At 49.1% G+C, this 21588-nt stretch overlaps 5 protein-coding genes across 7 annotated transcripts; 3 read left to right on the top strand and 2 right to left on the bottom strand.

The window, feature by feature from the left end:
• Window positions 1-1918: 1918 nt before the first annotated feature.
• ONS95_002070 (uncharacterized protein) lies at window positions 1919-2287 on the bottom strand (the record flags this gene model as incomplete). The annotated part of the gene is made up of 1 exon (XM_058495300.1): window positions 1919-2287. One exon carries the CDS (start codon window positions 2285-2287, stop codon window positions 1919-1921), a length of 369 nt encoding a protein of 122 aa, XP_058355613.1.
• A 2716-nt stretch (window positions 2288-5003) lies between these two features.
• ONS95_002071 (uncharacterized protein) lies at window positions 5004-7838 on the top strand. The gene is made up of 5 exons (XM_058495301.1): window positions 5004-5735; window positions 5787-5859; window positions 5915-6260; window positions 6323-6443; window positions 6602-7838. The coding sequence occupies exons 1-5, from the start codon at window positions 5665-5667 to the stop codon at window positions 7017-7019; spliced, it is 1029 nt and encodes a 342-aa protein (XP_058355614.1). The 5' UTR covers window positions 5004-5664; the 3' UTR covers window positions 7020-7838.
• Window positions 7839-9994: 2156 nt separating this feature from the next.
• CPA1 (Multifunctional pyrimidine synthesis protein CAD) lies at window positions 9995-12691 on the top strand. Of its 3 annotated transcripts, none has more exons than XM_058495304.1 (4): window positions 9995-10554; window positions 10617-10875; window positions 10929-11883; window positions 11936-12691. In XM_058495304.1, the coding sequence occupies exons 2-4, from the start codon at window positions 10702-10704 to the stop codon at window positions 12211-12213; spliced, it is 1407 nt and encodes a 468-aa protein (XP_058355617.1). In that variant the 5' UTR covers window positions 9995-10554; window positions 10617-10701; the 3' UTR covers window positions 12214-12691. The 3 variants fall into 3 exon arrangements, with proteins under 3 accessions (XP_058355617.1, XP_058355616.1, XP_058355615.1); XM_058495303.1 differs by having other exon boundaries at window positions 9995-10342; window positions 10542-10554; window positions 10617-11883; XM_058495302.1 differs by having other exon boundaries at window positions 10260-10342; window positions 10542-12691.
• A 205-nt stretch (window positions 12692-12896) lies between these two features.
• Window positions 12897-14290, top strand: ONS95_002073 (uncharacterized protein). The gene is made up of 2 exons (XM_058495305.1): window positions 12897-13311; window positions 13399-14290. Exons 1-2 carry the CDS (start codon window positions 13069-13071, stop codon window positions 14209-14211), a joined length of 1056 nt encoding a protein of 351 aa, XP_058355618.1. The 5' UTR covers window positions 12897-13068; the 3' UTR covers window positions 14212-14290.
• Window positions 14291-15004: 714 nt separating this feature from the next.
• Window positions 15005-21350, bottom strand: ONS95_002074 (uncharacterized protein). The gene is made up of 6 exons (XM_058495306.1): window positions 18974-21350; window positions 18141-18906; window positions 17951-18092; window positions 17177-17904; window positions 16806-17131; window positions 15005-16759 (listed from the first exon to the last, which is right to left on the bottom strand). The coding sequence occupies exons 2-6, from the start codon at window positions 18566-18568 to the stop codon at window positions 15447-15449; spliced, it is 2937 nt and encodes a 978-aa protein (XP_058355619.1). The 5' UTR covers window positions 18569-18906; window positions 18974-21350; the 3' UTR covers window positions 15005-15446.
• Window positions 21351-21588: the final 238 nt, after the last annotated feature.

A 21588-nucleotide genomic window follows, 5' to 3' on the forward strand; every position in this document is an offset into this window, starting at 1 on the left:
GATCATTGATTCCTGCTTCCTAAATATGGCGTGCAATAATTCACCCAACCTCGTTGAAAGGAAAGGAAGTGTATTGAGTTGCTCAATAGATTCGTGACATTGAACACTCGTTTACTGTTTATCCCGAAGGAAAGTATCCGTGATCCACCTTCTCTTGTTTACTCGCCATAACATATAAGCGAATAACCTACCATGTCAAAACGTCTCAGAGTGCAGATGAAAAACTTTCTGTTACTCAAAAAGTTATAGTCCCACTTCAAATTTGAGCTATACTTCTTGTTTACAAGTCCAGCAATTTACTTCACTTTCCCATCAAAGCCCCAACGCACTTTCACCATCTACCAAATCTCCTACTCCTCCTACTATCCACTGGTTTCCTGATTGTTTTATCCCCTCAACTGCTGTATCAAACACACCTGTAGCGAGACCCTGTAATTAAGCGAGCGAAGAATACTGAAATTTTAAATGCTTTGTTGTCGTCCAGGCAGCCTTAGGGGCCTCGCTTCAGCGTTGTGCCATGGAAAATTGTGTTTTCGGCAGTAGAAGGGATAATCATTGATCCTAAGAAATTGTGCACATCACTAGCTGAGGCGGAGAGGCAGACAAGTCTGAGCTCTCAGAGGGTGTAAAGCCTGCACCAATAACGTGGAAATATCGTCATAGAGAACGCTGGACGAGGAGCTCACGATAACAGATGATGAGAAGGTTAGAGCGAACGGAGGAACGGAGGGTGTGGAGGAAGACAGAGGAGGAGACACGCCGCCCTGTGACGAGGAAAGAGTATCTATCGGCTGAAGCGAGCTATCAGGAAGCGATATAAAGCAGAAATGGACCCGAGATGCGTCGCGCCACCTGGCCAAAGCTAGATAGGTAAAGACCTGTCCATCTCGGCAGAACACGTGCTTCAGCTTCATCGAAGCTCAGACTCGGCCGAAGATACAGTAAGTAGGAAGCTCGCACAGATGGGAACATTCTCTATATATTACACTTTAAACGGAAGAAGCGGAGAATCTTTGCGATTGCTAGGAAAAGGGAAGCCGGTTTTTGCAAGTGACTGACGGACTGTTTGATCCATACATTCCAAAAACGACTTAGCTTGAATCACTTTCTTGTCAAAACCTGCTCCCTCTTCAACCTTGCCTCCCTGTGGTGGTGAGATACCCAAGTAATGAGAGAGGGTCAAGCCAGACAAAGGACAAGAAACAAAAACTTGACCTGACCTAAAAGGGGCTGGAGAATGACTGAAGAATAGGAGCGGTGGTCAAGTCACGGATCCAGTATTTCTCGTCTAAGGAATACAATACCAAACTCGTAGACAGCCTGCAAAGCAGCATACTGTACCTGTATTAGATATTTCCAATCAATCAAGAAGAACTCTTACCACAGCAGGATACCTCAATTGCCAAACACCACGCAGCTATCATTTCAGGATTTAACCGAGTAGCTCGGTGATACGGTCTGTGTCTTGTGGATATTGGTGTGCGTAAGGTTCATCTTTGTCCTCTTCCCTTCTGCCTATAAGAAAGTACGGCAAGGCATTCCGCCATTCCGTCCTCCTATCCAACTTCTTCTTCGTCCTCGTTCTTTATTGTCTACGACAAGTGTCTTCCATTCCCAATATCGGTCTACAGACTCGGGGTTGGTAAGATATGACAAGCCTAAACATGCTTAGCTTAAAGTTTTGTGACTGATGATCAGGCGAAACACTCCAGAAGGGGGGTTGGAGGGTGAGAAACGTGGAACAGGCCATGGCTCTATCATGAATGCTCGTACAGCTCTTAATGATCTTATTTACCGATACCGTCGAAGGCCTCCCAGACACAAATTTGCTGGATTCCAGGAACCGCAGTGCGATTCGAAGAAGGCGAGCCAAAAGAGAATTATCCATGCCGTGCTCAAAATGGTGAAGAACCCTGTATCATGAAAGCAGACTTCCCCAGCTGTTTATCGAGGTTTGGAGCCAGAGACTCTGAGGCCAGGTTGAGAGAAACAGAGCATGACGACGGTTTGGTGTTAGACTGATGGAATGGGGGATTTGTGGCTCGTCTAGGAAGCTGTATTGCTGCTGAGTCGCTACTGAGCAAGAGATTGGTATCTCTGTTAGTGATGGCCATGGTCGTACGGAACGATTGCAGACCTTCGCTACAGCAACCAGTAATACAATTACAAGACGAGAAAACAACAAAACAAAACAAAAGACTGTACTCGAAGCGACTGAGCCAGAAATTTGAAACAGGTAGGGGAAAGACAGCTTGAAATCAAGGAAAACAAAAGATGATCCTGGCATTTAATTGTATTAACTTCGCCATTTACTTGGTGATGAATATGTTTGGCACTATTCAAGGAAGCCTTTTGACGACCAATGGCGTGGTCAACACCGCAAACTAAGCGATACCGAGCTCGCATGCTGGTACTTTCGACTGATAGAGAACTTGCATCGCCTTATGGATGCTGTAAGATAGAATCGACTTGGCAACTTCCAACTCCTCAAAGGGTTCAATAAAGCATGACAAGAAACTCACCCACCATCCGCACATCGCCATCGCTTATTAACTTCAATATCGAGTACCTTGTTGGACAAACAAACCCAGAGTTCAGAAAGCACCACCAATATCTGCGAGGCCGCCTGGTCGATAGCGAGACCACATCAACATGCTACAGATCGAGATAGATATGAGGTTTATTATGCTCGGATGAAATGTTTGGACGACATTTCATGTCAAGGTGAATTATACTGTATAAACCGGATTCACAAACCTACCTAGACTTTCACAAGGGAGGGATCTCGCTCTCGCCGCACAGTCAGTCGTCTCTCATGCGAGTAAACGTACGAATACGGATCGTTTGATGATCGATCCGTTCGTGCGAGATTCGAAGAATGAGTCGAATCTTTTGTGGACGATGATGATTGATATTCCTGCGCCGCCCAGAAAATCCTCCAAAACGTCTCTTTGGGATGCATGAGAGAGAAGCAAGCGAATTGTCTTTTCTCTGGGATGGTGGTCCTCGTGTAGTTGATGACACTTGATTTCCCGTCGCGTGGATCTTTCCCCGGAGGGATCTTTAGAGTTCCGTGGAATTTCGGGTCAGGGACGAATGTTGAGGTTGTGCCGGTACCGAATGCTCTCAGGTGATCCGAATGTGTCGTTTTTGACATGAGTCGTGATGTGGCAGGGGGGACGATACCCAGTACAACTTACACAAGCATGACCTGACCAGCGAGCAAACTCTATTCAGTATCACGAAGCGAGGCAGGCACGCTCCGACTTTGTTCTCCCCCCCCCCCCCCCCCCCCCCCCCTTTTCTTGCATTATTATTGTTGTATGGAGTCGATGGACCCTCCCTCCCTCCTTCAACTACTCCGTACGAATGAGGAGGGGGAGGGTCCAGGGCAAATCATCCGACCCACACAGTCATTTCCTCATCACACATCACACTCTCCAGGATGCAATAACGTCTGGGTTGTGAAGTCGGGACGCAGGGACATGCACTGAGAACAACCGAAATAATGGAAGGTTTCTTGAGATGTCAGTCAGCCGAATGATATCAAAATAGAGACGGACGGCCGGCATGAAGTAGAGAAGGAGGCTATGAAACTGGACCTGCAGAATCAGATGGATGGCCGGGCAAATGCAAATACCACAGCCACTTGACTCAAACCAGAAGCTGGTGGGAGAAGAGCCGATTGAAGTGCCTACCTCGGTCCCGTTCCCGTCTTGAGCAGCCCGTCCCGACTACGACGTTGACGTTGTTCCTTTAAGCTTGGTGATGAGGCGAAAGCCTTTCCCCTATGTCGGATGGTTCCCTTTTGGCTTGGGAGGCAATAATGATATGTTGTCTGAGTTGTGAACGACTAATAATGTGCAATAATGCCTTGCTGGACGGCTGGGTGGACGTTGAAACTAAGAACGCCTCTCTCTGCCCGCTGTGGAGGGGCAATCAACCAGCCGTATGCGGTTCTTCTCGCCGGCACTATTTCCTTCCTCATGAAAATGAAAGTAGACCAACTCAGGCAAGAAGCACCGCAAGCCAAAATAAACTCACAGCTGGTACTTTCGGAATTGAGATCAAGCAAGCAAGCAAGCAAGCAAGCAAACAAGCAGCTATTATACGAGCGGATTGGATGGCGCCGGAACATTCATTTGCCAGACCAAAGCGTTCAGCTGGCTCCTGAAATGGCGGTTATGCCCTCTTCAGGGCTCGTACATGTTAATCCGATGTGGATCTGATTTTGGGAATAACAATAATAATGGAGACAGGAACAGGAACAAGATGTGTTTGATAGGGTCTGATCCCCTGCCGTTTATGATGCATGCATGCACAGGATTGCCCCTCGTCGGACTCATGTTGTTCAGCGGGGCAACTATTATTCAGGCCTAATCCTAGAGACGACTGGAGGTGGGCTTGGGACGGGGGATTATCACTCGCTGCTACAGTACTACTGTACAGCAACGAAGGAGTGCCAACGTTCGCTAGAAGTAGAAGTAGAAGTAGAAGGGCATCTTTGTCAGCGCCCAGAAACTAAAGCTGCCAACCACACCCTCACACCACACATTTCAGCGCCGGATTGAAACTCTCCCGTTTTGTCAGGGACAGCCCATTGAACGAATCATTCATCCAGACCGTGCTGGAACAGCATGACGGCAGATACTCGGTACATTTATTTCTGCATTTGCAGGGCCATTTCCAACAGCCATTGGGTGCCACTGCTGGCTGACAGCAGCTTCAGGAAGGTCGGTAGGCAGGCAGGCAGGCAGGCAGGCAGGCAGGCAGGCAGGCCTTCAGCGCCCCTTGATGCCGTGCCGTCTGTCCGTCCACCACAGCCTTCTAGAAGAAAGTGTTCAGGGAGTGGAAGGGGCCTGGAAGAATTTCCATTTTCTCCTGTTGGCTGGCTACCTTAAGTTAGGCGGGCAGTAGGCAGGCGGGTCAGCTAAGCGTTAAGTTTAGGGGATTTTCTGTGGGGGATAAGTTAAGACGCCAGCTATTTATTTGCTTCTTGGGGGGCTTGGGGGCGATTACAGTACGAGTACATCCCCGGCGACACATGGTTCGACCTGGTCCACCTGGTCCGTATGCATGTGATGAAGGGGTTGCGTGCTCGCCTGTTATCGAGACATGGGAATCCATGCTCATACTGTATCCAACGTCCCCACTGATTCAGACACTCGAAGTCCATCATCCTGGATTTCCGTCCCTGTATCGGAGGATCAGTAACCAGTTCGCGATAGCGTGGCAGCGATGTGCGACGTGCGATGAGTCGGGTCAAGGACTCAAGGACCCCGTCTGGTCGTGCGCGGACGCTTGTCTTGGGCTGGGTTAGCAGGCATTCCCAGGGCACGCCGGCCTGGGGCTAGCATGTATTGTCGGTAAAGTATATGTTTGATAACATCTCCGCACTTTTTTTTGGTGTGTGTGTTCTGTTCTGGCTTCAGTTTTGCTCTTCGTGGGTTTTACGTTCAGCGATCGATCTCTCTACCAATCTACCAGGTCTAAAAGATTGTCGTTTCGTCTGATCTGGCCTTGGTCCACAGACTGGTTTACGCTCTTTAGATTGTGGGTGTTGCTTGACATCCTGTATATGTCTCGCTAGGTGTGGGGTATCTTGCTCTTGAGGGAATTCGGACTGGGACGACTGCGTCGGTTCAACCTGTTTGAGATATCAAGATGGCTTTGTCTCTACTGGCTGAATCTTGGACTTGGTACGCATTCGCGTGCTTGATTGTCATCACCAGATAGTAAGACTTGATCTCCCTCTTCAAAGTGGAACATCACTGATCTGGACGCAGCATTTCGAGATATCTTCAGTTAGGCAGTATCAAGAACTTCCAACCCGAAGACTATGTTATGATCTGGGTATTTGTGAGTTTGAAACCTGGGATCAGAGACGAAGACACCGTGCTAATCGCCAATACAGGCATTCTACACAGTGCTCGTTGCTACCATGAATATCGTCGCCCATCTAGATACGAATCTTATGTTGCCTGAAGATGTAATTACACTCACGCCCGAATCCATCCAGTCACGGATCCGAGGATCGAAACTCGTGCTTGTTGTCGAACAGTCCATGATTATGACACAATGGGGCTGCAAGATCTGTCTGCTACTACTGTATAACAAGTTGACCTTTGGCCTCAAGCAACAACTCGCCGTCAAGATTGTCGGCGCATATGTTGTAATTACGCTCATTGTTATGGAAATACTCTACCTGGGGGTTTGGTGCCGTCCGTTCAGTGGGTATTGGAAAGTTCCTGTTGAGAATGGTACGTCACTTCCGCTCGTCTGGAGTTTGAAAGAGTTACGAGTATTAACGTCCACTTCACAGTTCAATGCTCTGCTGCTATTCACCACCTGATTACTAACGCCGTCTTCAACATTACATCTGATGTCATGATGCTGTGCATTCCCCTTCCCCTGCTCATTGCCTCGCAACTGCCCAAAGCAAAGTATGTCGTCTATCATTCACTTCTATTCGAATCCAATCCAAAGCGTCGAGCCCGAGCACCATCCTATCTTACTTTATGTTTCTACCCCATGCGCCTTGCTTTCCAGACGCAGCAGAATTCACTTTTTAGCCCAAGCAACAAGAGCTAACAAGAAACAGCAAGCTCATCCTCTGTGTACTCTTCAGTCTCGGAGTCTTCGTCGTATGTTCGCCCTCCTCCTCTCTACCAGATCCAAAACCAAAATCATACACAGAAAAGACGTCAACGCTAACCCTCGTCTCCTCAGATCCTCTGCGCCGTCCTCAACAAATACTACTCCTTCGCGCAACCCTTCTCCCCAATGTGGACCTTCTGGTACATCCGCGAAGCCTCCACCGCCGTCTACGTGGCCAACATGCCCATGTGCTGGTCCCTCATGCGCCGGCTCTTCAAGCTCCGCGCCTTCAACGGCATCTCCTCGGGCGGACGCTCGCGCTCGCGCTCCAAATCCGCACCCATAGCAACGACGTACACTGGCGTGGGCGGCTCGCGCATGGGCACGACATCGAAGGTCCAGGCGTCGGTGCTGGGGAGTAGGATCGATAGGAGCGAGAATTCGGGGAAGAGCGGGGGCGGCGGCGGGAATTGGTGGGAGAGTAGTAGTAAGAATGATGGGGGGACGAGGTTGGGGAGGACGGAGAGTGAGGAATATATTGTTGGGAGGGGCGATGCGAACGGTAGTGCGGGGGGCAGGGGGAATGCGGTCCCGTTGGAGATTTGGGAGAGTAGGGATGTGACGGTCGACCGGGGAAGTGTGATGGATCAGCCGGGGAGGAGTGTAACTACCGTGTCTGGAGCCGGTGGGATGGGGATGATGGGGATGGGGATGGGGATGGGGATGGGGATTGGCAAGTCGAAGAGTGGGAGGAATGCGGGGGGCGGGAATGTGGATATGGGGATGCGGACAGGAATGTACGATGGGAGTGGGAAGGAGTACGAGACGAGGACGACGGTCACGGCTGTGGGGAGCGGGAGGAAGAGTGAGAGTGGGAGTTCGAGGAGTTTGAGGATGTGAGTGAACAGCATCCAGTCTTCCAATACGAAAGAGAAGGAGGAAGTGTACGGATGCATGTCTACATGTGCAAATGAGCGCGCGCCGCGTGGATACCTTGCTTTTTCGGCACATGGGGCGCATCACGAGTGGTACACTGGGTTATGAAGATCGCTGGCATGGGAGGGAGGAAGTCCTTTTGCAGCACACGTATGTATATAGCCACGCTCGACGTTGGCTTGTAATGATTATTATGGCATGTCCTGTACTTTAAGGTATGAAGAAAGGAAGGAACTGCTGAGGCAGGGGATGAGACTCTGGTCTGTGGGTTACAGTACAATACCATTTGAGCACGTTTGAATTTGAATAGGAATAGAAAGTTCCATATCAGTTTGCAAAAAATCAAAGAGTGAAGCTCCAGAGAGTGCTGTGTATTGAAATTTCTTCCCACATGCAGGGCCCGTCAAGGTGTTGGGCCAGGAATGTTCTAGATTTACCGGCATATTGCATAACGACTTATGAGGATCCCATTTCGTCGGTCGTCAAAAACTGGGGTCCTTTGCTGTCCTCATCATTTCCATCCAGACTGTAGTCGTAGGACAGAAATCATCCGCTGTCCCTAGGAGGAGAACTCACGCGACATGATACTCATGATCAAGCATCCTCACTCCAAACAAGCATCCTCATTTCAAACGTCCTCCTTCCTCCATCCTTCCTCCCCGATCCGATCCCTCCTCCATTCCGATCATGCATACAGCAGAAAACGGAAGCATCTCCGTCCCCTGATAGACCTCCTACCTTACCCTATCACCAGCCATGTCAACATCTCAAACACAATATCCAATTTCATCTCCAATAACACATCAACTCCTACTTTCCTTCCCGTCGGAGAAGCTCTTGAGACGTGCACACGACATGTAATTTGTATCACAAGGTTGACAAGAAAGATACGAGAGACAAGGGATTGGAACAAAGGAGGAGCTTAGTGTCAGAAGTATACCATAGCATAGCATACTTAGTATAAGCATATATGATGTGCATGCAGTTATTTACAGTAAGACGTATCCCGGTGTCTGGACTCTAGAAATTCCGGGGGATTTGCAAAATCGGATCCGATAGATGTTCCAGATACCTGGTTTTGAGTCAGTGGGGGGGGAGGTCGTACTGTAGGATCGGATGAGATGAGGTGGTATTGGAGGGGTTGGGGTTAAAAAGGTTTATCTGATGAATATCTGAATATCCGGGAAAGAGAAAAAAATTTCTGTTTTGCGGCTTATACTGCTGTCGATGTGAACATATTCTAAAAACTTCATCATCAAAATAGTTTAGTTGAACTGGTAATACAGTACTTTTCGCAGTGCGGACGAGGAGAGGACCTGTTTGATTTTATACGTAAGGTTACTTGCTTTCAACTTTGGTGGATAGTATACGCTTAACTCTCATGAGGATCTAATGCCTGTAAATTACTACAGTTCGGGATGATTCGAGGAACGAAAATGGTTCTTCATACAGTAGGTATCTGATCACCCATCTATCTCTCTTCGGCAGATATACATACATGCACACAATGCCAAGGGCGTATGTGGTGTAAAAGGTTCAGGTCCAATCATATATACATTTCCATATGTACAGATAGAGATTGTCTGATTCGAGGAATAACACACTCACAGAGCAGTGTTTCAACCCTTGGCTCTGATTTGTCTTTGTCTTTCGGCAGATGAGGTTGGACGGGATGGAAGCTAGCTAGTTGTCTTCAATTGATGTCGGACCTCTTGTTTGAGTTGGAATTGGGCCAAACTTTATTTTGACTGCGGGTAGCTAGGTAAGCGAGACGAGTAGTTGCCTGTGCTACACACAATGATGGCTCGTTACTTAGTCTAGATTCTCGGATAGTATGATTGGGCATAGACTGCGATTTGTGCACATGTCTGTCCCTCTGTACTGGTACCTATATAGTCTTTGATGTGATTATGATTGTGGTGTTACAGGCCCGAGGTTGAGGTGGACAATCAGTCAGTACGACAGTACTCGAGGATTTGTTCAAGTGTCCAGACCCATCTCTTCTATCGTCCCTCCATTATTACCCCGCCGATCCAGCTCCGGGGTTGGATTCGCCTCATCATGTTCAATCCCCACGTGCCTCGTCGTCACTTTGCCCTTTGGTCAGCCAGGCACGCAGAATTCTCAAGCTGCATGTCGTCCGCAAAGTTTCTTACAACAAGGTAATAAAACTCTGCTGTACCTCACGGATGCTCCCCATACCAATTGACTGCTAATTTACACCCCGGCCCACATTAGTGTTGTATGTTTCCTGCAAAAATGCAGTATCGAAGGAAACATCATTTCAGGTCCTCAGGTGGCCATTCAACGCTTTACAGGGCTCTAAGGTGATGCAAACCGAGGGGTTCTGCTTCGCTTAATCTTTTTTTGCGGCCTCTTGTCCCGCTTATTCAGAAGTGGTTAGCATAAATACTAAATACACCCAGCAGTGACCTTATCTCTTCGGTTGTGCCTTTTTGCACGTCATTTTAGTTTTTTTCTTTCATATTTTTCTGCGTAGTCGGCCAATTGAGGCTATCTCTATTCCCACACCCGAGAGCTCCAACCAATCACAGCCCTTTCAGCAATCGCCAATTCGGCCTCTCTGATTGACTCCTCGTCCCGCAAACATCACTGCGCTGCTGCACGCCAAAACTTTCTCCTCCATAACACCACGATCCACTCCCACCAGACCAGACTTTGCACTCTGCATCCATCCCCTCCCTTACAACACCACAGCTGAACAAAACATCGTCTTCTCCTTCAACCCATCCATTACAGAAGAAGTGTTGCGCGTATGAGTGGGCGCCCGTCAGTTTTCACGTCCCAGGTACGCTCCAGTGCTGTTCAATTGATTGCCTTTCCCCTTGACTCATGGCGTGTGCTCTTATCTTTGTAAACGGGGATCTCCCGTTATGACACAACGAAGCACACAGCATACTATCTACACAATCTTCTTTCCAATTGCCTCATTCTATTCTACTTCTATACTCTCTGCAGCATCATGACTATCTGCTAACCCTCTGCAGGATTATATCTCAGGTCCGCCTCCAAATCCACCCCCTCCGAAAATCGCTCACCGCCCACTAACCCCAAAAATGTAGATCACATCTGGAAAGCTTCAGTGAACTGAAAAGCTTTCACCCACCCTCCTACCGCCTACCTCTTTTACGAAAAAAACAAACTACAATGTTTGGACGCGTCCTCAGACCCGCGGCTTTCAAGCCGGCGGGTGGAATCGCCAAGTTGGCTCAACAAGCTCGATTCATGGCTACAGTCGAGGGAAGTGCTGGTCGTGCTATGCCAGCAAGCCGTGCTAAGGCTACACCTATCTCGCACGATCGAGCAACCTTCACAATCAGGGTGAGATGCCATTGGCAGAGTGGGGAGAACTTTTAGCTGACTTTCAATACTAGGACGGACCTGTCTTCCACGGCAAATCCTTCGGTGCCAAATCCAACATTTCCGGTGAAGCTGTCTTTACGACATCCCTCGTTGGATACCCCGAGTCGATGACCGATCCCTCTTACCGTGGACAGATCCTCGTCTTCACCCAACCTCTTATCGGTAACTACGGTGTCCCCTCCTCAGCTAGAGACGATCACGGCCTCCTCAAATACTTCGAGTCCCCAAACATCCAGTGTGTTGGTGTCGTCGTGGCAGACTATGCCGAGAAGTACAGCCATTGGACTGCTGTCGAGAGTCTCAGCGAGTGGTGTGCCCGTGAAGGCGTCCCTGCCATCTCTGGTGTCGATACCCGTGCCATCGTCACTCACTTGCGAGAAGTTGGATCTTCGCTGGCTAGAATTACCATCGGAGAGGAATACGATGCCGATCAGGACGAGGCTTTCGTCGACCCCGAGCAGATCAACTTGGTAAAGAGAGTCAGCACCAAAGCTCCATTCCATGTCAGCTCCCACAATGGAGATATGCACGTCGCTGTCATCGATTGTGGTGTTAAAGAGAACATCTTGAGAAGCTTGGTGGGTCGTGGTGCGAGCGTTACGGTTTTCCCATACGACTTCCCTATTCACAAGGTCGCTCATCACTTCGACGGTGTTTTCATCTCCAACGGTCCTGGTGACCCAACCCATTGCCAAGAGACTGTTTACCACTTGGCTCGTCTGATGGAGACTTCTCAAGTTCCAGTCATGGGTATCTGTCTCGGCCACCAACTTCTTGCTCTTGCAGCCGGTGCTCGCACCATCAAGCTCAAGTACGGAAACCGTGCTCACAACATCCCTGCTTTGGATTTGACAACCGGCCAATGCCACATTACCAGTCAGAATCACGGTTATGCTGTTGACACCACCACTCTGCCCTCCGAATACAAGGAGTATTTCGTCAACTTGAACGATGGCTCCAACGAAGGTATGTCCTCAGTTCCCCCTTCTCTACCTTATCTTACTAACATTACTTCCAGGCATGATCCACAAAACCCGCCCCATCTTCTCCACCCAATTCCATCCCGAAGCCAAGGGCGGCCCAATGGACTCCTCCTACCTCTTCGACATGTACATCGAGAACGTTCAGCGCTACAAGAACAACCAAGCTGTATACCCCGCCAGTGCAGGAAAGGATAACCGTCCTTCGCCTCTGCTGGTCGATATCCTGGCTAAGGAACGTGTCGGTGTGGCTCCTGCTCAACCAGCTGAGAACCTTGCTCAAGCTTCGTTGGGCAGACAGGCTGCTGCTGCTTAGATGGGTGAATGGAGATTGGGTAGGGAGGGGAGGGCAGGGGTGTGTAATTGGGATTGGCGTTCGTTGGGATGATTTTTTTGAGCTGTCTTTACTGCTTGGCGATGGTTCTTTCTAGCAGCGAGAAGTGATATAGTCGAAATTTGGAATGGATTGCAAAAGCAACATTAAAAGAAATTTCTTTGCCTTTGATATCGTTCCGCTTACGTGCTAGTAGTTGCTCATTCGTGCGGTCCACTCCATTGGCACCTGTGAGTAAGTGACAGGTTGGCGGACCATGAGTGTCAAACTCAAGTGTTAGCTACCTGAGAACACTCAACTGCTTGATTACTTTGCTGCGATAAACTACTTTGTCGCAGCAACTACATTATTTCCTTTCCTGAACTAGATAGCGAGTGGCCGTAAGGAACGCGACGCTTGCTTCCTAGGTAGCTCCCCAGACTTTGACTTTTCATTTTAATGCTACATCCTAGGATTGTACCTTTGGAGAAGCTAGATTGTAAATATTCAAGAATTCAAAAAATTGTTTCTAACAAATCCAAAATTGGCGTGATTCTCTTTGCCTGGTCCTTCGCTGCGATGTCGAACGGACGAGGCTGAGGAATATCGGCAAACCCTTGCAGCCTTGCGCCAAAGGCAGCTCACAAAATTCCCACGCTCCTCGATTCAAATCCAAATCAACAACACCCCAATCGCCCTTTTCCAGATCCCTCACAACCACGCACCTCACCTCACCAATTGGAATCCAATCGCCTCCACCAATCTTCAATCCCACCCTAATCTCACCCGAATCCTCCCATAACTCCCAATCTCCGCCCTTACCACCATCACCACCGTCCCCCTCACCAGCGACAAACAATGTCCGCCCCTCACCTCCTCAACCCTCTCGCAACGCCCTCCCAACTCTCCAGCAACTCGTCCCTCCCCCCCGAACTCCAAGATAGCATCCGCTTCTACACGGCGCGTCTGACGCAAGCAGCTGGGATACTGTTGCGCTTACCGCAGGATATTACGGCGCAGGCGAATGTGTTGTTGTTCCGGTATTGGGTTGAGGATGGGATGATGGGGATGGGGATGGGGGAGAGGGGGTGGGAGTTTGCTGTACGTATTGAAGCGAGTTGGATATTTTATATTGAAGTTACAATAATGGAGGGGGAAATTGTGCTAACAGAGGATCTGAATAAACAGGACATCTCAGCAGCAACACTCTACCTCACAGCGAAAATATCCTCCTCACCGCGCTCGCTGCGGAGTATAACGAATGTCTACGCCTTCCTAGCATCTCCAATCGGGCTAGAATATCTCTCCTCCTCCTCATCTTCCTCTCCCGAAAAACAGAAAGACAGCCCCCCAGCCCCAGACCCAACAACCTACTACCTCTCCGAATCCACCTACATCACCCAACGCAACCACCTGCTCCACCTCGAAGGCCAAATCCTCAACGCCCTCTCCTTCAACACCCACGTCGCGCTTCCTCACCCCTTAGCTATCACCTACCTCCAAACACTAGACGTCTTCTCACCTGCTCACAACACCACCACCTCCACCTCCTCTTCAAAAAGCCCCCCTCTCTCACTCCCCCTCGGCACCCGCGTCGCCCAACGTACAATCGCACACCTCAACACCGCGCTCCTCTCCCCACAACTCCTCTACCTCACTCACCAACCCTGCGCCCTAGCAACCGCTGCGATATACCTAGCGGCCAGGGAAGTGGGGTTGAGGTTACCGGATGTGGAGTGGTGGGAGGTGTTTGATGTTGAGAGGGAGGAGTTGGGGTTTTTGGTTGTGGCGTTGGGGAGTTGTGAGGGGGTTGTTAGGAGGGAGGAGGGGAGGTGGGGGAGTGGGAAGGGGAAGGGGATGATTACTAGGGCTGATGTGTTGGGTGTGCTTGGAACTGGTAAACTGAGAAATGGGAATGGAAATGGAGTAGGCGGGGAAGAAGATGAGGAGGCTGAGATGGCGAGGTTGTTGGATGAGAAGGTTGCAGGTAGTGCAGCATGACAAGATGTAAAAACCGCATTACATATACTTGATAGAACACAATACTTAGACTCTCTAATAATTAACAAAGTTCCAAAACCAGCTATCCCCTCTTTATCCATCTATCTATCTTTCTACTTTCTCAATATCAATTTTAAACAGCCCAACTAGAACAGCGTTGAAAGAGTACCTATAAGCAGAAGGAAATCCAGAAGCAGAGACAGAGAACTCTGCACATAAATGTAAACAGTAAATAGTAAGAAGTAAACAAACACGATATTACACACCACCAACCTGGCCTGGCCCTACCAAAATTTAGACGAGCGATCCCTTTCCTTCTTTTCCTCCTTCTCTCCCTCCGTCCATTCCTCCTTCTACCACTCCTCCCATCTCTCCAACCAACCTCAAACAAATCACCTTACCTATTCTTAGTCCCGGTCCTCTCCCATAGAAAAAGCATTTTCTTGTCTCCAATACACACACACCTCAAGTATGGAAGTAATAACCTTATATCCCTCCTAGCCTAGTCCCAGGTTCTCACGATCGAACGAACCTCGTCTCGTCTTATTGGAAACACCCACCACCTACCTACCTACCTACCTACCTACCTACCTACCTACCCACCTCTCTAGAAGCAGACCATGTATTACTTACTTACTGCATACATCTCAAGGAAACTGAAAATTCTTCGATCCTAACCTGACATCCCAACCTGACCTATGTATCTACCTACCTACCTGCTTACTTGCTTACTCATATAACCAGCAGACGGCACTCTTTCTCTTCAGTTGACTCTACCAAATTGCTGCTGATTGCGACTTCAACACTTTCTACACTCGTCCTTGCAAGCTCAAATTATTTTCATTTTCATTCTCATTTTCAGTCTCATTCTGTTCCTCTCTCCTTCCTTCCCTCCATCCATTTATTCCTCCATTCCTCCATTCCACCATGTCCAATAACCTAACAGCTAACTAATTAACCCACACATACTCAAATCAACATCAGCATCAATATCGAAATTTGGTATCATCGCCCGCCTCTACCCTGCTAACACAAGCTATAGAGCTGGTCGTTTCTCATACCTCATAAGTCATGTAGTGTCTCATAACATCAACGTCTTCCCACAAAAACATTCCCGACCTTACTTTTCACATACAACAAGAAGTGCTCGCTCACCACAATAACCATTCTTTTCCCATTCAAGAAGTCAGAAAAGATCCGATACTCCGACACCAGGAAGACAACGATCCCTCGCATCAAAGATATCCCCCTCCCCTGCCCCCATTACCACCCATCCCTTCAAAAGGCTGATGCCCATACTGCCCTCCACCAAACTGCCCCGCCCCAAAAGTATTCTCACCACCCTGCTGCTCCCCCATCGTACCATCAGACGGCGGCGGCGGAGGCGGCATCATAATCCCACTACCGTGAGAAAGAGACATCGCACCCGGAACGCTAGCACCAAACATGTGATTCCACGGCTCATCGTAATGGCCATGCAGAGCCCCGATGCTTCCAAACATTTGAACGGCACGCTCTTGATCTAGCTGGTTGCTGATGAGTTCTTGGCCGTATATTGAAGGGGCGTAAGTTGCCGACGGCTGGTACCCGAATGTGTGAGCTGGCCAGGGCGCTGCTGAAGTCTGGACTTGTGTGCTGGTCCTAGGATCCAGTTCCGGGTCGAGCTCCGCGAAGTGTTGTAACGATTCGGTTCGAGGCATCTGTTGCTCAGAAATGAGTGCATTACCTGAGACCGCTCTCCATTTTCTCCACTTGAATCCAAGCGGAGTTGGTGCCGTGGTTGGTAAATCGAAGACGCTCCAGTTGATCCTTGGAGCCACCAGTCGAATCAAGGTGTCGAATATCTCCCATGCTTTGCGGGCCGAAATTGATTCTTCGGACATCATTATCAGCCAGCGGATTCCTTTCTTGGCGTCGTCTAGAATGTACCCTGCTTCAGCAGGGAGATGCTGTGCCTGATATGCCAACTCCAGCATGAGAACTGACAAGGCCTCGCACAGATAGTGAAGAGTGTGCCACCAAGGAGTAACAGCATAGACTTTCGCAACATCACGAGCCGTCCATCCAATGAGATTGATCATGGTGCGAGCTGAATGGATGCACATCTCTACCCCTTGTCTGTTGAAATCCATGGACTTCTCCGACTGGGTTGATATTCGACCTTCGAATTTGCAGAGGCACGGTCGAAAGAGGATCATACGGGAGCTATTATAAAGCATCGCGAGTCCCATTCTAGGAAGAGCATGAGGATCGTCCCAGTCTGGTTCAACGTATCGGTCAAAATCAAGTGTGAAGTCGGCCGGTAGGTTGTCTCGCCACGCTTTGAGGCGAGCATCGATTCTTTTGATGGTATTTTGAACTTCTACCCAGCTCTCTTTTATTGTTGCAGCACAATATACTTGGGTCACAATCTCATGTGAGATGATCGATAGCTGCGTTCGGTAAATGAAATAGGTTGACGTTGTTTCCGGTAGTGTTAGGGCAGGGTTATTGGCTGGTAAGGGTACACCAATCCCATGAGGCATTTGGTACGTTGCAGAAGGCCGTCCTGTAATATGTTAGTTGCCAAATGCATTGAATAGAGGCGAGCTTACGTATACCATCCTTGGAGCTCCTTGAGCTACGTCGGCTTGGAGGCCCTGAAGCATGGCGGGTGTCCTCCGCTCGGCCATAGAATGACTTCCCTGGTCGAAATTCTTCTTCGTCAATGTTTAGTGGCAGAGGGGTGCTGATATCCTGGTCCGAGATGCAGCTCGGACGGCCTGTAAGTTCGTTCAAGAGGCATTCGAGCGAATACAATGACCACCAAAGACGAACACGATTCTCGTTATCATAATCGGAAAGATCACCAGCTTCAATCCGTATATGCAATCCAAGGGTCACCGCATGTCGAATCGCGAGTCCACTGATCGCCCAAGCCCTATACCATTAGTAAGTTGGCTTCAGAGCTTGGCCAACACCTCACCTATTAAGCCTGCTAGTTGCTATGAAGTAAAGACATAACAACCCAAGACCTGTAGTGGTTGATACCCTGGCATCCTCATAGAGAAATCCTTGACCTAGACATAGTATCTTCGCCCTGGTGATGAAAACAAGATGGTCGCAATAGTGGTCTCGATGTGGACTTTTGGTCAAGTGTGCATAGACAGCACTGATGGCAAAAATCGTATTCAGCGTTCCCAGCCAGATAATATCCTCAGGGGAAATAGTCGGTGCATTGCGATCAAATTGCTCGTACTTCGACATGAAGTTAAATTTATCGACAAGAGGGAGAGACTTGTGGACTGTTTCGAAGTATGATGAGACCAAAGCATCTGCTAATTTACGGTCTGGCCAAACAAAACAATCAATGTCGCTGAGATCGAAATCCTCCAAATCGCCGTCCTCCGTATGGTAGGAAGATACTCCCAAGCCCTTTGGGGGTTTGCTGCTAGCGTTTCCTGGTTCAATTTCCGGTAGGCAGGCCTCTGCAGTTCGCTTTGCCCATGCTACCGATGACGACTTACCCAAGTGGCCTGTAGCACGTGTATCATCCCGATCTGTATTCACGTTGGTCACATCAAGTGACCCGGTTGAGCCTATTTCCATATCAACGTCTTCGTTGCCGCTTATTGGCTCTTCTTCGTCGGCGTCGGAAGAATCTCGACTTGTTGTAGGGTGATTTTCTTCGTCTGGCGTTGTCGGATGAGGTGCCTCCTTGGGTCAGCATGGTCGACTGCCTCCCGTGACTTGTACTCACCATTAGAAGGACTCCATCTATCGCCGTCATGATATCCTCAGTAGACAGATTGATGTCCAGCCGGATGCGGCGAAGGGCTTCTGCTACATCTTCATTGTGTCGGGACAGAGAGACTGACTCTTTACTCAATTTTGTCATCCTCCTGGAGCTCGTTAGCTAGTCTCGTGCGTATTGGAAGGCTTAAAATGACTTTTTGTCCTTGTCTCGTTTCCCGTCGCCATAGACACACGGGACGTGTGCATTCAAACATCGAGTGCATGGATTTCCTCCGGTGCAACCGGCTTTCGCTTTCCGGCAGAAATCGCATGCGTGTGGATTCCGTCCTTTCTTCAGTGCTTTGGACGACTCGGTGATGCGAGGATTCTTCAAGGCTGGAATGGCTACCTTGCCAGGTGGTGCTTGGGTCGATTGCTGCGAAGATTGGTCAGAACTTGGAGGGACATGGCTAGAGCTTCGCTGTACAATTGGCAATTGCTGACCAAATCCTGCCTGTGAAGTAGATGCAATTGGAGGACTGTTGATGGCAGAGAACCCCGTAGAATGTGGTGATTTTGGCTCCTCATCGTCCCTTGGTCGTTTGCCGCGACCGCGTCCACGTTTCTCCTGTCTAGGCGGCATGGATGCAACGAGAAGATGGAAGTGAGGCCAGGATTGAACCGCGGTAACTGCACCTGGCCGAGCTAGCTCAGTAAGAACTATGCAGCGAAAGCTTGTAATGGAACAAGGTTTTGAAAGTGTTTGTGGGAAGACAATTGAGCCAGGAATAAGGACCCGATGTGCTCAAGACGGCCTACGACATTGTCACCACAGATGTGTAGGGCTGGGTCAATTCTGCGGTGTGCGCTGCACGATAAGTACGGATTGGCATTCCGTGCAATCGGGCACAATAGTGAGGAGGAGTTGGATCGATCAAGATGTGATTCCATTCCGGAAAAAGGCTGAAAATGGGAGAACCGCTGGAGAAAAATGAGGATAAGAGCAAAGGTTGTCAAGAAAGAATTGAAGAAGTCATGGAAAGCTTACCTTAGCACTTTAGTTCAGCCCAGAAACAATTCTCGGATGGGGCAGCTCTTGATGATGGACGGAGGGATCTCCTCTCGTCTGGGTCTGTGGATATTTATTCGCTCCTACCAGTCCGGAATACAAGTCCGGGACAGCAGGAGCGAATGAAATATAGCCCTCAGGCGCAGGACTCAAGACTCCAGGAGCAACCCTTGACTTGACGGCTTCTTCCAAGGAGGAATCTCCGTGATCTGGGTCGCAACACTTTGTTGCGGAGAAAACGGCAACCGAGGTTTTTGGACAATCGCCTGTCTGCATCGCCATGTCGAGGTCTGCTACAATGCGATTCTTAAGAGGTATGTCGTCCCGACGAGACGCTGCGACACCTCTGCTTCGCCAGGACAATGAGGTCCGGCGTGGTGGATCACGTCTCACTGTTCCCAACGCTGTGTTCCACATAAAAGCGCCACAGTTGCAAAGGAAGACAAGGTATGCATTGGACGTGAAGTCGTGACGGAGGAGTCGCCGGTCCAGTGCACTTCTCAAATCCCATGCTGGATTTGTAAATGCGATGCTATGTTTGTTTGCTTATTCTGGCAACGACGCCACTCCACGGGATTGAGTGCCGACAGCAAGCTGTTGCAGCATGATTCAGCCCTGATGTTCAATTATTTTGTATTGATGGGAAGTGTTGATGTGGTCGCTTGCTCAGCCAAATAATGAAACTCGGGGTTTGTGTCTTTCCGAGTACGAATACGAGCATTGTACCGAGGCACGCCTGGATGAGATTCGACCGATGACACTTTCATTGAGATGACAGCATATAAATGTTGGTCTCTGCTCGAGATGCCAAGGTCCATAATCCAACGACTGTGTTGCCGTATCTGCGAGCTCGGCTACCGTGCCATCTTTGCTGCGGTGCGGGAATAACAATGGCTTGCCACTGTGGCGAGAGCTGGTAAATTGCCAATTATCACCAGCTCGCACTGTTGACCCAGTGCCCGATTCTATCCCATTCTCGCTCGCTTTACTCTCATAGCTGCAGAATATCGATTCCAATCGATCTTCCCTGCGAATACCTCTTCTCCAGCCCTCACGCGTACTCGCCCTAGTCTCAAGTGCATACAATTGCTGGCATGACCGAGGCATTTAAAATTGAGGGGCATATTCTGGCATCTTTTGGAGGAGCCACGAAGTTTTCGAAGATGAAAGTCGTCGGCATGCGGCATGGGATTATATCTGGTCGAAGTTTTCAGACCGACGAAGGAATGGCGTCACTGCCAAACCAGACCAATCCTGCCCAGGCAAGGATCCTCTGGTGGCAGGTGGTGTTCATCCATCCGTGCTTTCATTATCAAAACAAGATCAAGTGTCCTAGCCACGATATAGAATCGCGCATCCGGTACTATTTCCACATCGATCTCTTTCAGACAATCTTCCCGATGTACATTGTTATTGTTCTTTTTTTGTTTTCAATTCCCCGGCTACTCTCCTTGCTTGTGAGCGCGATTCATCTTCTCCGAACCCGAAATTCCATGTCCGGCTTCATCTCCACCAAATTTCTACCCACAGTTGTAGGACCATCCTGGGAATCTTACTCACCATCTAATAGCCATTTACGTCTGTGCTTGGACACTACATAAGCTTTCTCAGCACCTTGGCGTGTAGACTTTGGCACACTGTATGCGCTGTAAGAAAGGAGGTGGAGTTCAGTTGCTGTGCGGTACGAGCAACATTGTCAAATGTGGAAGGACTTTCTCTTCGAGCGGTACAGCAGTCGGTATATGGTAGCCAGAGATTTGCCAACGCAATGCCAATCGGTCGTGTTTGGACTACCAGCAATTCTCATAAGTTTTCGCTTCCTAGCTCCGCAGATCGCTTCACTGACAGACAATCACACGGTACTCGACAGCCACGGCTATCATCCAGACCGTTTACAATCAATTAATCAATCATCCAATCAGAAGGACCTGTGACGACTGACGCAAAAACATCATTTCATTCCACGTACCAATTGATAATCTCGACATCATGGAAGACCTGTCGACGTGCACCTCAGACCAAACTCAATGGAGTTTCTCAAGCTCAGTCTGACTTGATTTCAACTCGCGATCTTGGTCTGTGATCTACCAGCTACGAGAAAGATGACCCACAAATTACAGATTCTCTCTCAATTTACCACTTCGTGACCCCCCTCCCCCCTCCTAGGCTCCTACTTCTGCTTGTGATGCAGCGGGATTGAGACTTTGAGACACCCTGGCTGACTGATTCACTGGCCACTTAAATTCTTATAGCCTTTTAAAATGACAGTTTGGTCTCACTGATCTGAGTAAAGGAACCACAACTCACCGATCACAAGGCATCACATCAAATTGTTCGATTCATTCCCGTGTATCAACTCTTCCCCAGACTCACACTTCTCCACAGACTCGCCCCCCCCACCCTCAGACACAAGTGACACATCAATGACCAATGACCAATGACCATACAAACATATTTTGCTGAATTTAATAGGCTTTTCCTCCCTGGTGACAGCGAGAACCACGACAGCAACATTGGAAATGGCAGCGTAAGGCACATCTTGCCGTACCAACTTCGTTGACTTGCATTTCACTCGTCAAGGACCTCTCTCACCC

The sequence above is a fragment of the Cadophora gregata genome (genome assembly GCF_030347475.1).
Source record: "Cadophora gregata isolate MNR1 chromosome Unknown scaffold_10, whole genome shotgun sequence".
Taxonomy (NCBI): Eukaryota; Fungi; Ascomycota; class Leotiomycetes; order Helotiales; family Ploettnerulaceae; genus Cadophora; species Cadophora gregata.